At 44.9% G+C, this 15,914-nt stretch overlaps 2 protein-coding genes across 2 annotated transcripts in view; one reads left to right on the top strand and one right to left on the bottom strand.

The window, feature by feature from the left end:
• The first annotated feature begins 546 nt into the window (after positions 1–546).
• On the top strand, positions 547–1,137 carry LOC128721857 (uncharacterized). Its single transcript, XM_053815657.1, has 2 exons — positions 547–912; positions 997–1,137. The coding sequence occupies exons 1-2, from the start codon at positions 547–549 to the stop codon at positions 1,135–1,137; spliced, it is 507 nt and encodes a 168-aa protein (XP_053671632.1).
• Positions 1,138–2,558: 1,421 nt separating this feature from the next.
• LOC128721853 (furin-like protease 1, isoforms 1/1-X/2) overlaps positions 2,559–15,914 on the bottom strand; it is a 60,891-nt gene continuing 47,535 nt past the window's right edge. Inside the window, exons 10-12 of the mRNA XM_053815652.1 lie at positions 13,332–13,507; positions 13,106–13,196; positions 2,559–3,493 (exon numbers count right to left, since the gene is read on the bottom strand). Coding sequence (XP_053671627.1) covers positions 2,679–3,493; positions 13,106–13,196; positions 13,332–13,507 — 1,082 coding nt within the window. The 3' untranslated portion in view covers positions 2,559–2,678. The remainder of the gene's footprint in view (positions 3,494–13,105; positions 13,197–13,331; positions 13,508–15,914) is intronic.

Genomic DNA, 15,914 nt, shown 5'->3' with positions numbered 1-15,914 from the left:
TTCACAAGGCTCGTAATTGGACATGCTTTATTCCTGACAGAGATTAAGGAGCCGTATTTGCGTGTCATACGATTCGCAATCCGTCGTCACTCGTGTACACATGTCGTCTGGCAGCTTTCGAATTGTCTACGTCGATAAAGCGTTATCGCGTCTGCTACGGGCCATTGGCTCACCGGAAAGAGCATGAATGAAGAAAGCGGCTACATCCTGCACGCATCCATTCCACCAGCGATGGCGGAACACTGCCCAGGGATAATTGCAAATGGCTCCGATGACATTCGCCACTATCGGAGTTCAGGGTGCTATCGCCTCGTTCAACCGAAACGCTAACCAGACAATGTGACGCAGCCTCACAGAAACACTCAATTCTTCAGGCAGCGAGCGGAATCATGGGTTAGTAAAACGTGACGACATGCGACTCTGTACTTCCACACTTACAGTGATCACGGCTTGAGGCGGCTTCTGCTGGCGACATAATCTCATACGGAACGTGGTCTGCTGCAGTAGTTTGATTAGTTGTCCGTGTTCTTCGATCGACGCAAGATCATGAGTTGGTATAGTGGTGAGGAATCGAGTAACTTTAGCTACACGTCCGAAGGTAATGGTGTAACGGTTGGTGCTTTGCAACAACCGCTTTGGGACACGGCCAGTCCTGCGAGTACTGACGCGATCGGGCTCGCTGGTACTGTGCTTGAAGTGCCAACAACTGCCATGGACATCCAGCTGCTGAACGACGACCACGAGAAGGCGATTTTGAGTGATCTATGCAAAAGTGCTGGAGCGGAAAGTGCGCCGCTGACGACGTTTAGCTACATCAGCGAGTACATCTGCTCGAACAACATCGACATTTGGCCGGGTGAAGGACCGACGATGGCGGGTACGGGTTCCTGTAGTGCGGTATGGAGCGATCAGGTGTGTAACTGGAAAACTTCGTTCGATCCAGTGCTCGTGTGCTGAAGAAATTATGGATAATGTTGTCCCTTTTTGTGTATGTAGCGATTGCCCATGTCTAGCTGCATTCACCAGCAGGTGTACCTCAGGTGCAAGCGAGTGCTGGAGACGATCATCGCAAGAAATGAACAGATTTTGGCTCTGTTGAGGCAAAAACATCGCACAAATATTAAACATTATTCGTGAGGAGTCATTTGCATTCACATCAATCGAGATAATTCCCAAACGACGTTAGGATTACTGATTATTGAACTAAATTGCAGCTTCATTCTCGATCGTTCCGGTAAAACCAAAGAGTGGGTAGGTTTAATTAACACCGTACAAATAAATTTTAATTCGCCGAACAAGGACGCCATTTTCTTTGCCAATCAGTCTTCATTTCACGATTAAAAATGTCGTCTGATAACGCACGGTAGGCGCGGTTTGATTCCACTGTGTAAACAGAATTGAAAAGAAAAAATGGCTGCTGCAAAGATACCAGCCGAGCGCTGCAGAATACCAGTCAAGTAACAGGCACGCATGTGAAACGATGCTAATGCTGTTGGTAAGCGCTATTCCCCCGATTGCACTATGGGTATATCTCGGCAAACGTAAAAGTCAAAAAACGATTTTTAGTTTGCAAAAATTTAAATTATTTTTGTAAACAAGAGTTTTAAAACACGATTATCATAGAAAACACTGAATTATCATAGTTTTAAGGAGAATATTATTCATTGAAAATTTTTTATAAAAGTTTTTTTTCAGTTTATTGACGCTAATTTTTAAAATAATACTCTAAAACGATCCATTACATTTATGAAATGTGCTTCTTTTGAAGAAAAAGAATTTAACTTCTATTTAATGTGGGAAAATTATTAACTTTTTTATTATATCAATAATATTAAAAAAAATATATATTCACAAAATTTCAACTTTGACAGAATAAGCATCCGAGAATATAACAATACGAACTAAAATATTTTGAAGTGATCTTAGTTTATCTTGCTTAAAAAATAAATATTATTTTTCTGAAATATCAAAACCAAATTTGACGCAAATTACATGTGCAGTTGCTCACTGTGCATTAGCGAAAAAGGGGAGGGGCTATCGTGGCGATATGATCCCGGTGCGCTGGTGGTAGCTTAGCCGTTCGGTCACTCCCATGGTGCTGAGCATGGAGCTGTCTCTTTCTGGCTTTGCACAGGCTGCTACCTCCTAGATTTCATGCAACCCTGTTACTCGGGCTGTGGCAAACTAGTCTTTTCGGTCCGTTTTTGAGCAGCGGTTTTGAAGATTTTTGTCGGAGCTGACCGCGCGCGCGCTTTGGAAGCGGGAATGACGTAGTTGTCGGAATATTCAGGAAATTGGTAATAAATTGATGACGATCATTCACAGAACTCCTACATGTATCTATATTTTGCGTAATAAATTCATTTTATCGATAAGGCGCCCAAAAGGGTTCGTTTTCTTTCTGTATTTATGATTTCTTTCCACCCATCCAGCGCATAAGCCGTCGAGATTTGTATGGCAAACACAACGCAGCATAAGATACCATATTGGTCATCCATATTGGTTCGTTTTCGGAGAATAACATAAATAATATAAGAGCGGACGCATAATCTTTTTTGTATTGTTTGTTTATTTCATTAAAAGTTCTATCTATACGTTTGTATTGCTTTTGTCACGTGCTTTTCCTCTTAGCTGCCCAGTAGCGTGTTCTGTCTGGCTCGCTCATAGTTCCCGATTCACTATTTAATTTGATTCGAACGCCCCAACCCCATGATCTTGGACGCGTCGTAATCGTCCTGATCGTCCTCGTCGTCTTCCTCGCTCGCGCTATCGTCGTCCTCATGCTCCATCGTGTGTACGCGATCGTACCGGATGCTGGCCAATCCGGTGGATCCTCCTGCGCCTCCACTTCCAGCACTGTCCGCTACAACCCCCACAAGACTGGCAGCACCCGACGACAGCTCGCTGATGCCAGGCGACCCCTGGAAGCAGTGGAGCCACAGCAGATAAATCGCGGCAAATGCCATCGCCAACACGCCACCCAAGAAGACCACGGACAACAGGTAGCTGTGCTGGTTGGAGTCGTGGGCCACCGTTGGTGCTTCGGTTGCTGGAGCCATCATAGAACCACCGGTACCCTTCGTGCCACCACTCGACGATCCCGGTGACGGTCTCTTATCGTTGATCGACACACAAATGCGGCTCCCGTTGACGTTGGACGCCATCGATTGGAAGCGGAAAGCCGCCTGACACTCAGTGCAGTCAGTTGGATGAGGTCCGGTACACCGGAGGCAGGTTGCATGGCACTGCAGGCACTCCGGCAGGTTCCGGGGTTGAGCTACGAATGGATCAGTGGCAGGTTCGGACTGGTTCCGGCGGCGACGCAGCGAGGAGGCTGGCAGGGGCTGTTGAACGTTGAGGGCCGTTTCGTCGGTGTCCATCGGTTGGAACGTACCGGATGCGGTTTCGTTGGCTAGCGGACCCGAGGGGTACGTTCCCGGAGGACATATGATGTAGCAGCGGCCCTTGTAGTGATATGCCGTCGGTTTGCACTCTGTCGGGAGAAGAGAGCAAAAAGAGAGAGAAAGAGAGTGGCATTTAGTGAAAATCGAACACACAGGACGCCTTTGGGAAATCGCGGAAAAGTGCATCATGCAATTACAGGTACTACCATAGGTGGACCCGACTGTGAATGCGCTTTCGTACATGGGATCCGTTGGAATTGCAAGCAAGCGGAATTTTCTAAGCCACCTAAGGGTGGTAAGTTAATTTCAAACACCGGAGGAACGGGTTTCAAGAATGAGCAGTAGAAACTATATCATGCATGCATGTCCACCCATTCCCGAGTAAATTTGTCTGTGTGTATGCGTGTGTGTGTGTGTGTGTGAATGTAACACCAGCCAGAAACTAATGGTAGAGAAAATTAGAGTCAACATAAATCTACTTTTAGTAGGAAGTCGACACACAGCCTTGAAAGCGGTGTCGTTAGTTAATATTGGTGAGCGTCGGGAGGAACCGCCACCGCACGTCATGCTGCGAAATCATACCTTAAACGTAAAATAAACTTAACCTAAACGTTAACGCAAACTCAGAAGACAAGTAAGGTTCAATCCATCAACAAATCGAAAAACAAAAACCAAAATAATGTCAAAGTAGGTTGTGAAAGGAACATCCCGCAGGCTGTAAGTGTGTCGCGTTGGTGTTTGACGTTTTTCCGTGTTTCCCTTTACTGTATGTCTCTCACTCACTCTTACACTCTCGTGCTGTCTCTTTTTGTCTCTCGTTTTCCCAACATATGTTAAGCTGCATAGTGCCTGTACAAGTGTAACGAAACTCGCGCACTCATTCCAATTATTCATACGTAATGAGGTATACATACACAAAGTTAGGAGTAAAGTTTAGCGATAATAGTACTGTAAACAGCAAAAAAACTCAACCATACGAGCAAAACAAAAAAAAGAAAACAAACAGTTCTACTTTAAACTCCCTTATAATTAGCAAGTGGAAATGCTTATGAGTATAACCTTCGGTGTGTGGTAGAAGAAGCAGCAAAGGCTCTCGTTTGAAAAATCCGTGGCAAAGGGCTCCGTCACCGTTGGTTTGGCGCGTATTTCATCGGTTGTCCGGCTTTTCCATGCTCCTCATGGTTTCCTGTGAATGTCCTGTGAAGAAAAACCACCCCAAATTGCACCCACTCTACTCCATGGTATGATCAATTTCCCTTTCTCGTTTTCATTTCTACGTTTTCTTGTTGCGTCTTCAGGATCAGTTCCGGGTGCGTGTGTGTTTTTTTTTTAAATATTTTTATATGTTTATTTGTTTTCGCTATCCATCGAAACCCATCTACACACATCTTTTCCCGCTCAGCCGCCCAACAATGACCGCGAAAGCGCACTTTCGTTTTGAGTTGGCTTTGCTAACCGCAGCTTTCGCCGTGTCCGTGCGCGTCTAGTATATTTGAGTATGCCGGTTGATTACATTTCTATCGTTTTCCCCAGCAAACCTGGAAGCCGTCGTTCAGCTGCGTGTGGATACATGCATCTAAGGGGTGCATCTTGGTTCATGCGGAATTGACAAAACCCCTGCATGGGATTACCGCCCGAAATGTGGCCACCTCACCTTCGTTGCAATACACACGTTTAATTCCCGAATAAAGTCTTAAAAGTAAAAGGTTTGCGCCTCACCTTGCTTTGTCCCTTTGCTACGCCTATCTAGAGATTGGGTTCATTTCCCCCGGAGGTATTGGCGCAATCGCACCCAAACCCCCGGGGGTCTTCTGGAATTCACGTAGCCGTGATGTTGGTTTTAGAGTTTTGGCTGTTTGGTTGGTTTTTTGTTTGTTTAATTTTTTTCTTCAAATTTTTCATCATTTCCTAATTTGTTTTAAAAATTTCACAATTTGTTACTTCTTTTTCCTAGCCTTCGTTTTGATTCCTAATTAGTTGCTACTGTGTTTGTTTGTTTGTGTTTTTTTTCTTCTGCTTCAAATACGCTTTCTTACAGTTAACGTTACGAATTTTATTTTACTCAATTGTGACACTTTTATTTATCTACTCTATCCGCCCCAACGCAATGATTCTCGCATTTTATTTATTCGAAACGCGTTTAGTTCGTGCCAAACGTTTATTTACTCCCTCCAGCGCCCGGATCTTGCTTGATCAGTTAGTAGATGAATCAAGTTGTTATCACGCCGGCCAGTCGTGACCATCAGGACCTTAACTACGTATGCTGCCGATCCACACTCAGTGACACACGCTTCATTGCTACTTCTTGTATGTTTTGCTATCGGGAGCTTTGGGGAATTTGTTGGCAAATTTAACTGCCGAATCACGACACGACAGATGATTGTTAATAATTTACACTTGTTGATCTTTTTGGATCAATTTATGAAATATCATTATTATTACCCCGCAACATAGGAGAGGCTTTGACATGACGCGCGTCCCGTTAGATCTTTGTCGCTCCATATCACCGTAGCTCTCGATCGTTTATTTTCTATAAGTCAGGATGTTTTCGAGTACCTTACATGTTACAAATTATGTATCGAGTATATGCTATAATCCTTCTACCAGCTGATTGCACTCTGCCGAAAATGGTGCGGTTCTTAACGCGATTCCCGCCCGTGGAGTATTTTTTGTGCATATGTGCGGACAAATTTCGATCCTTCTTAGGTTAACTAAAATTTACCCTTCCCCGGTCTAAATTAATTTATACGTTTTTTTGTTTGTTCTGCAGGTGATGTTTTTGCATTGCCGGTGAGAACGAATGTAATTGAAATCTTCGTAATCTCAAGTTACCAGTGTCGTGCAAGATGAACGAAATTAGTTTATGCTGTTCATCAAAGGGTTCTTTTCTCTCCCGAATGCGCGTTTGTAGGACCTAAACATGTTTTTGTTCAACGGTTTTCCCTTTCCGTAGTATAAAAAACGTCTATGCTACTAAATTTCTAGTAAATGATTCGATTTCCACAACAGGCGCAAGTGCCCCACACGGAAAGAACTTTGACGCTCGTTGTAATGCTACGGAGTTTGGCTAATATTTTATCGACTTATATAGTGATGGTTCCTATCCTTTGGCAGTATGTATATAATTTCTGAAGTTGCAGTGACTCGCGGGGTTCACGATGGATTCTGTCGGAAGCGGTTTGGTGAGTGGTCATGAAGTCGATGTTTTGCTCATGATGGCTAAGTACACGATGGTAATGGTATGAAGTATCTCTGCCATTGCTAACGGAGCTAACAAAAGATCCACCAAAATCGATACGTAACGCTTTGGAGCGGATAATTACAAAGGAACAATGTTGTAGCGATATGTAGTTTTACACGGGAACCAAAAAGATCTACAACGAAACCTGTACGGAATGATCGCATGCGTCCCCAAGGGCGCGTTGGTTGATCAAAGTTTTACGCTAAAATACGCTAACGATTGCTGATTGTGGTAAGATGTGGGCGGATATGTAAGTCTCAACCTTCAACTAATGTAACAATGTATGCCCTTACAGGGAAATATAGATGCTTGTAAAGAACTACACAACGAAAGCGATATGGATGGGATACGGAGGAGCGAGCTCTTTGATTTTCATTTTAATCGTAAAATTACAACTACCGCCAGCCGAATGGACGAGTGAATCAATCATGTTCTACACTGCCGTCTGCGTGTTTCCAAAGGCGTTTTGGCACGAAAGGTGTTCCCACTAAATGGAACTCAATTTAAGCTTCCAACCGCAATGCAATCCCCGTGGCAAATGACGCCATTTCGTAATCAGTCGCTTGTTCTTTACGGCTACGACTATCAATTGTTCTCCTTCGTGATGATTCACATTTCCGGTGTTCGCTTTTCTTTGGACGCGATCAATTTGGCGTTCATTTGCGCGTTTAGAAATGGTTGTTGCTTTGGGAGATGAAATATTTCCTGTCGTTTCTTCGGTACTTTTCGTTAAGCCGCACATTAACCTTTATTATCTCCATTTCCCAAGGATGCCGTCCATGATTTGTAACCATTTTCATCGCACCGATTAGTGCGTGCTTGATTAGCGGTGACAAATTGTACGAAAGATGATCTAGGACGACGTAACGAAAGATGGTTGGCAAAAATTCATTCCAGATTTCAGTGCATACGTTCTTCTAGTTTCAAATCCAGTTGGGATTTGCTTTGGAACCGACCCGATAATAAGACTGAACTGCTTCGTTGCTAGTCGCCAGAATAATCTTTAATTCATCCGCCTAACGGCAATGACTTCATGTTACATGCTAATAGCTTTTTTGTTGAGTGTCTGACTTTGAGATTTTATGAGCTTGCACTTAACCTCGCCCTCCATCGGCTACAGCGCGCGCTTTATTCTATGCTTTCCATTTCGTCGAACAGCGCCACTCTTCATTGGAGATGCTTTTTTTTCTTTCTCTTTTTCCTTCGTTCCAATTTCGAGCAACTAATAACGGGCATGGTCAGAGATTTGGAAGGCGAGCAAGAAAAAAAAGAGCTAAAAGAAAGCCTGAGACTTCTGCCCCAGTTACCATTTGCATAATGGGAGTGCCTGATTGTTTGAGATTAAAAGCTCGAAGCAGGAATAAATTTCGCTCCACTTTCAATTGACTCAAAGTGTGCGGGCGCGCAAAACGCCCTGACACTGCGCTTGGGCGATGAAATCCGAGGGTGCCGTTTTAATGGACAACTCTTCAATGTCTCGAAAATTGCCCCACAGATCCGCCGGCGGATGTCCTGTTTATGTGCATCCAACCAGCCAAAGGCAGGGGAGTCTGGAAGGAGGGTCCGCAAAGGCGCCAGAGGCCACAAGGCTGGAGACGGGTTCTGATGCCATTTTATTGCCATAAGCTGTCGAAATTGCAACGTCTCGCGTTTTCCGTCTCGATTGTTTCTCCCCAGGACGAAGATAAAGGAGTGCACAATGGCGAGGGGACAGTTTTTAATTTCCACCACAGCATGGCTAAACCTCTGCAACATTGTTGGTGTATCCGCGCCCTGCTTCCCTGCGGGACAGTTGCTATTTAGCTGGTTCTGGTGCCGCGTTCGAATCGGCGAATCGAACCAGACACAGACAGACGGCGACGTCGCCGAGCGAGTGGTGCAGTATAAATCGTCTGGCATTAATTTGTCAATGAAGCTTTTTATTACGATACGCGAAAGAGGGCGGTAATAATGCGTGCGGGAAACGCGAGTGCAAGTGTGACGAATGTTTATTGCAAGTTTTCTGCATGACTTAAATGATGGCATGCTTGCTATGGCTTACAAACTTCTATCATCGCCACAAGCGTGACGTCGAAAGGCGTGCCTCGTCGTTTCAGATCAAGTTGGTCGATATTTTGGGTATTTCATCAGGTTGTTGTTTATGTAAAATGTTTACTTCTAACAGCTTGATACTCTTGAGTGATAGTTCGAAAAAGGTCAGATTCGCAGCACAAATGTAATCATCCGTTTTCAATCTCACTGGGCTTCATTAAAATATTCTATCGTGCTCTGGCACTCGCTGGCAACAGGGACCGATTTGAGAGGAAGCACATAAAAAAGCGTCTGCCCTCGCGCGTGGAGCTTATCCTATCAATTTCAAACGGTCCCTAGGCTCGTTGTTCGATAATAAATTATGATTGACAATCGATTTTCCGGTGGGCATTTCATCATCCGTCGGGAAAGCCGACCGAGGTAATTTAGCACGCTCTCAACTGGCGAAGGTCAGCGGCGGAAGTAGTAAGGCACGCTACAACCAAAGCCTGAGTGGCCTGGGGTGGAAGCGTTCTTGCGAATCGATAATGAGGCACGTTCCACGGCCAGCTGGCCTTGGTCCGGATGGGATCGAATGAGGCCGGTTTTTGCATAATAGCATCCCTCGTACCGTACCGAAGGACATGGCGTGGTCTAAGTTACAAAAGCAGCATCCCGGGCCGTTCCGGCAGCACTGTCACCTTTTTGCCTTCTCCTTTGCTTTCTTCCGTACGCCACCCTCAACGCCAGGCGCGCTATGGACAGCATAATTGGTTTTACGCGAGACACGGGATGAAACGTTTCGAGACGTCGGCCGTGAAAATGGTTGATGTTTTGGCGTATCGGTTCGTCGGTGTAATATTATCGCGAGCCATTAGCGCCGATTGGCGATTGAATTGTCAAGCAATCCTCGAAAGGGCAGATCGATCGAACGGCCTTAATAAGTTGTGATAAGGCTATTATCAGCACCGAACAAACAGCCCACACCGGGCGACGAGTTTCGCAGGTACTCGACAGGTTCCGAAAGGGAGAATCTGAAAATGGAAAGTTTTCCCTCCCGAATGCTGGAACTTTCGATCCGAGCTTGTTGTTGGCGATTTTGGGAAGTGAGGACTATTGCCCAAAATTTCGATCTTCTCGAGGCCATAATTTTAGCATACCATTCGACCAAAAATACTATCGGCAACCCTTTGCTTTGTCTGCAGCCCAACCATTTTGACGCTGTCTAGAGCAGTCGTGTAAAGAGCGCATGCAGAAGAATCTGCCGTGGGCAGGATCAACAAAGCACACACTGCTGCGTTCTGGCAAAAATCAATTTCACATTACACGCTTTCCACAGAATCGGCAAGGAGGCGAAAGTTTTGTGGTGGTGGAACATACCGTTCAACGATTCATATTTAGCGCGCCACAGCCGATTCGCCTGCCGTCTGTGAGTGGTTCCGTTTTTATTTTCCCTTCGAGCAAATCGTCTCGTTTTTTTGTTGATCGAAGAAGGCTCCCCCAGTACGGGGGCTCAGTTTTCACGTTTGGCGTTTGGGCTACCGAAAATGGGTCTGTAAGCGAACGAGATCAATATCCAATCGATCGGTAAAGCGAATAGACGGCAAACAAGAGCCGACGAGTAAGGCAATCTTGCGATTCACTCGAAAGCAAAGGGCGAGTTTCGGATTGCTCGGCATCATTATAGAAAACAATCGCAATCAGAAAGCAATAGTAGCCACCGTTGCGGTCTCACCCTTGTTGGCAAAAGCACTCTCCGGTACGTCCGCACGCTGGCAGTGAATTAATAATAGAGCTTTCTCGCCTTCATCGCTGGTCGCGGTGGTGTGATGTTGGATGGCAGCCCGATCCATTTTTTTGTCTCGAACCTATCCCACACTTTTCTAGCAGCAGTTCGTGCTTTTGTTTTACCGCTTCGAAACCACGGGGAAAAAACAATCCCTTCTCTACCGCGGCATCTTTTCGGTCGGCATGAATAAGATATTTTGCTGGGTTTCGCAAAAACTAAGCTCCAGATAAATGTGCCGACACGAAACCAAATGAAGCAAAGCTCGTTGGTTCGATTTTTTATCCCACCCAGTTCTCGGGCATGTAAATGTGCCCTTCGGATGAGCGTTTTTCCTTTTTTGCGACCATCGTGTGTGAGGTATGCCATTCGACGGGACACATTTGGCTATATCTTGATTACAAATATCCCGTTTCCCCGGATGTACTTGCTCGCCCATGCTCGCGAATTGCCGCTCCCATTTTCCGCTTTCTATCAGCGCTCGCTGTGCCTTTCACATGAGAACCTTTTTGCTAACTGCGCTCCGACCCTTCGTCGAAAGACGACCCTTCCTTTGCACTCAGTTGACTTTTGCTTTTGGTTCCATTTGCTTTATGGATCATCCCGCTAGTATGGCTAGCGTTTGCACGATTCTATTGAAATGCGGCAAATGAATTTTAATGAGGGAAACGCTAACCCAACGTCACACTATTTACTATAGTAACGTGACCCAATGCACTCCGTTATAGTTCACGGGAGCGCATGAATCGATTTGACGCGATTAACGTAGTGTAGTTTATGAAAATAAAATGAAATCATCCAAGAAATGTGACTGCTGTATCGTATTCTAGTACGAGACGAATGGGCGCGGAATCGCTGCTCACCAAAGGAGTGCCTTGGGATTCTCGTCTGCTTTGCCTGCGAAGGATTACAAAACGAAAAAGGATACGAAACGTAGCTGACCATGCAACGACGAAACGCGAGGGCTCGAGTGCTTTGACACGGAGAAGGGTGCAAAAGCCCGCCGGTAATCCGCCCGGGCCGTACGTGAATTCGGAACCAGCTAGCTATGCAAATTGAGTTCAGAAAACTGGATCAGTGCGCCGTGCAGCTAACCGAGCGTGCCGGCGGAAGCTTTGCGTAATGCTACTGCTGCCACAGTCCTGGCGGGATCGTGGCTTGCCTGACCCTGTTTGCATATTGAGCAGGGTCGAGCATAATAATGCTGTCGTTTGGGTGTGCCAATTTTGCATCCGTTCAGCTCGAGCTGGAGGCACTACACTACTGCATCCCGCAAGCCCTAAGGGGTTTCCTTCGTGATTGGGCTCCACGGCAGACGGACACGTTACGCACTGTACACCATGCCCTTTTCTATCTCGCTCACACGAGTCAGGTATGTGGGCGGCAAAATATAAAAATAAAACGAGAAAGGGCAAGCCGAAATTAGGATGTTGCCGTTGTTAGGGTTTCACTCAACCGTTTACCAATAATGCTACCCGGATTGTGACCCATTAATTTAGCAACTTTAGAACAAATCGCACCAGAAGGAGAAAGGAACGCAAACGAGTATTTGCAGCATAATAAACAGGTTCAGTTGGGTGAACAGCACAAAGTGTTTTGTAAGAATTGAGAAATCACCGATCACATTCAATTTCACCAAACAGACCCTTGATAGTGTAACATGTTATGGACGTTAGATTGTTTCTGACGAAGAAATTCAAATTTCGAATTGACCCTATACAAGCGTATTCCACGTAAAATAACCGATGTATAACCGACACGCATTTTTATACTATCGGCTATTGATGGAGGCGCATGGTTGCTAACTCGATATAAAACTGCCATTCATTGCCATCGACGGTGGTATCCTGTAATCGTATAAGCTAGAGTTTTTTTTATGTTTTGTTCGATGCGAATTAAACCTAACACAATAAAAAGAAGCATTCGTTTCAAATTTAACGTACACGCGTTTTGATATTAAACGTTTCACTTTTGATTTCCATGTTGCTGGGAATATGATGTATACGATGAATAGATTTATATATTACAACTAACTATGTATTAACTAACAATGTACGTTTAGAGTATGGAACGGATAATTTCTTCATCATTGGATAAAAATTAAAGGAAAAAGCTTATGTAAAATGTATGATACACCTCGCACATAAGAATATGCAGCAGCATCTCCATACGGTTAGGCATCAAAGCAAAACTTTGGCTTCGATTAGACGGAAAACACGCACGCTCGTGTCGTTGTAGCATGTATACAGATCGGTTACTGCGCGTTAAGCGTTACAAAACCGTACTTCCCACCTGAGTGTTGAACTCAAGCGGGGCAAAAGCGAAGATGAAGTGATGTTAATTCGTTGCCGTTTTTGCTAGCCTACTCCAGAGGAATGAGAGTATCATGACTTTGTCACGGTGCTGTCAGCACGGTTCGATCTAGGATTGCACCGTACCGCACCTGTGCACCGTGTTTTGTACGGTTGTTGCTTTGCTGGATTGCGATACTTGTTTTTCTTTATGCGTACTCATTTGTTCTCCTCTTGTTGATGTACATGTTGTAATTGTTGTTTGCTGTTGGTTGTGAATTGCTGAACAACGCTTACGATTACCTACTACCGATTGAGCTTACTTGTCTGTCGGAGTAAAACTGTGATATGAACATAACAAGCAAGGACAAACCTATACAGCTGGCAGCATAAAACCGTGAGCAGGATAACGCCGTCACGTCGTTTGACGAGGTCCTTTGAACCTCACTGTGCCCTTCGCCGATCTACAAAAAAAAAAAACAGAAAAAACCGTAAATTTTCGAGACTTTCTTTGACAAATATCAATTTCTATTTGAAAATTTAGAACATTATCGTCAGGACTATTTAATTTCTTGAGGCACGATTTAGTTCACACTTACCTGCTGCATATCTCGCCATTGGTCACTGGTAACGCCACTGTCAAATTCCAGCGCGTTATGTTCCATTTCGCCACCAAAATTACTATCGTAATTGGGTTTGTTGAAGCGTATTGGATCGTTCGGTTGTGCAGGCGTTTCCGTGCCGTAGAAAATAAGATCCCACTGTGTAATTTGCGCTGTGTCGATAAGGGTAAGGGTAGTTCAAATAAAAGATTACTACTTTGCAAATATAGTTATGAATTCTAGGAAAAAATATAAATAAAAATACAAAAAATGAAGCTATATAATTAAAACAATATATTCAACAAAACATATTATATGCGGTGTAGTAATACGGAATGAATCTAACAAAAACAGAAGTAAAAAGATTGTGGAAAGGAGTACCAGCTTTGAACTTAAGTACGCTTATCAAGGTGGTATTTTAAACACACATCTCACCACATGGGCATATTGCTTGTTCAGCGAGTTTTCTCCTTTCAGATACTCGTGCAATCGATAGTATCCATACTTTAATGTAGTCCAGATTAGATACGAAATAATATAATCTCGCGTTTTGCGATCCCTGGTTAATTAGTTCTTTGTAAGACGAGATTTATTTACCGAATTTACCCTAATTAAAAACAAAGTAAATTACATCATTCATTCTGTGTCTTATGAAACCAAAATAAAAGTATGAAAAAGTACGATCACGTGGGTAAAAGTTTTACTGAGCATGTGCAATCTTGCTGCAGTAGAACTTATTTTAATTTAGCTTATCTAATTGAGTTTCTGCTTGATAAGCTAGTTTTTTTTTGTTATATCAAATGGAATTAGAATCGTTTTATTCCTCGCAAATAGCGACGAAGGTGGCGGAAACGGCGAGATAAAATTAAGAAAACCACGGGCAGTGTGGCTGACTTGGTCAGGGAAAAGTTTCAAAATTTACGACCGAAACGCTCTAGCACCGTTTGCGCCGTACACCTCACGCATCACACAGGTGCAGGCGGTTGGAAAGTATCTTCTAAGCACGCCATAATTAGTTAATTTAGTTAATGTCTTGTGAAAATATGCGAAATCTTTGCCTTTGCCAAGAAATCACGCCAATGACAAGGAACGCCGTCGTTGCCGGCAGCAACGTACTAGAATGTGTCGGCACAGAATGAGCAAGACACTAAAGGCGAACGGCTTTCGTTTCTTGCTCTTCAGCGACCAAGAATCGAATGCCTCGCTCATCGTGGCGTGTGTCAGCGTATGTGTCACGGAGCAAAACTTCATCGTACGCTCATGCCGAGATAGAGGAATGCAAGCGTTGCGCTGGCAAGCAGTTCAAGCTATCATGTTGAAGCACGTGCACTGCCCGAATCTTAAAGTTTTCGTGAGGCGCACGTTTCTAGGCCAAGGACTTTCACTAGCGGGTGGTTCGTCTACGGATGGAAGAGTTCCAGTTCCGGAGATCGTCCGAAACATAACCTGCAGGGGGGCCGGGCGGTAAAACTGCTTGGTACACGATCTTTTTGGTGCAGAACTTGGTTCTTTTCTGGCGTCTTTCGTTATTTGACGTACGAATCGAGCTGAAAAAAGAAATTTAAAAAACAACCTGGAGCAATCTGCGCGTCATGCTGCTTTGTAGATTGTACGCTTCGGCCAAGTGGGATTTTGGAGCGGATTCGTGAAGAAAAAGTGCGCCGCCCAAAGGTTGTACTTTAGCAAACAGTTGAAGGTGTTTGTCCATGTTCCGCACGCGTTGGATTTCGCCGTCCCATCGCTCGTTGCCAGAAAGAAAAACTCTACCCTACGCCCAGCGACCGGTTGTTTTGGGAAAAGCTGCTTGGAAGAAATCAGGGAAATCAGGGAAAACTTTTCATCCAAGCCAACGACCATGCGCTTCGCCGGTTGTAGTGTTCTGGAGGAAAGTTTCTCCTTTTTTCTCCCATGAGATGCAGTCTTCCCGCACATACCGCAAATAACTTCATGTTTTGCGCGCCTTTGGTAAGGCATGTGTAGAAGAGGTAGGAGTTCCGCCAAGGATAACTGGCTAGCAGGGGGGTTGTGTTGACTAGTTAGTGAGCCGATGTCCTCATCGGTCTTTTCGCACCGCCAGATTCTGCGTAATGGTAGGTCTCCGCCTCTGCAACGACCGTATTTACCTGTTACACAGCCCTCTAAAGCCCACCATACTCAGTTACCAGCGTTTCCGCTCGACGGTGCGGGAAGGCGGTGTTGGTTGAATAAATTTCCCAGCGGTTTTGAGGCGGCAAATGGGAAACCGTCAAAAACTTTATCGTTGCCCCTCGGGTGGCTTAATGCTATCTCCAGCGAGCAAGGACATCCATTTTTGCGGCGTTCTTACACGCTCGCGAAGAACAATTCAGCTGCACCTGTCCTGGAAGGAGCCAACGAGTGGCTGGGCAGGTGAATTTATCTCTCTCCGGTAGCACCCGGCAAGCTGTCGATAAATCAATGTTTGGTATCAAGAGCTCAGTTTGCTCACTTGGAGCAGTTAGTCGAGCACGAGCGCGAGAGGTAGATTATGCGCTGAAGTGGAGTAACACACTTTTCACCCTATTTAGCACACTGTCACCCGGACCCTGCGGTAACACCCCC

Source organism: Anopheles nili, chromosome 2 (assembly GCF_943737925.1).
Source record: "Anopheles nili chromosome 2, idAnoNiliSN_F5_01, whole genome shotgun sequence".
NCBI classification, from domain to species: domain Eukaryota; kingdom Metazoa; phylum Arthropoda; class Insecta; order Diptera; family Culicidae; genus Anopheles; species Anopheles nili.
Note: the sequence above shows the minus strand (reverse complement) of the source record. Positions and strands in the feature narration are given on the sequence as shown.

What these genes read in the sequence shown, in the direction of transcription:
- LOC128721857 (XM_053815657.1), top strand. Translation starts at nt 547, where the DNA reads ATGAGTTGGTATAGTGGTGAGGAATCGAGTAACTTTAGCTACACGTCC. An exon ending in GTGCGGTATGGAGCGATCAG is followed by an intron (nt 913 to 996) that starts GTGTGTAACTGG and finishes TTGTGTATGTAG; the next exon opens with CGATTGCCCATGTCTAGCTG.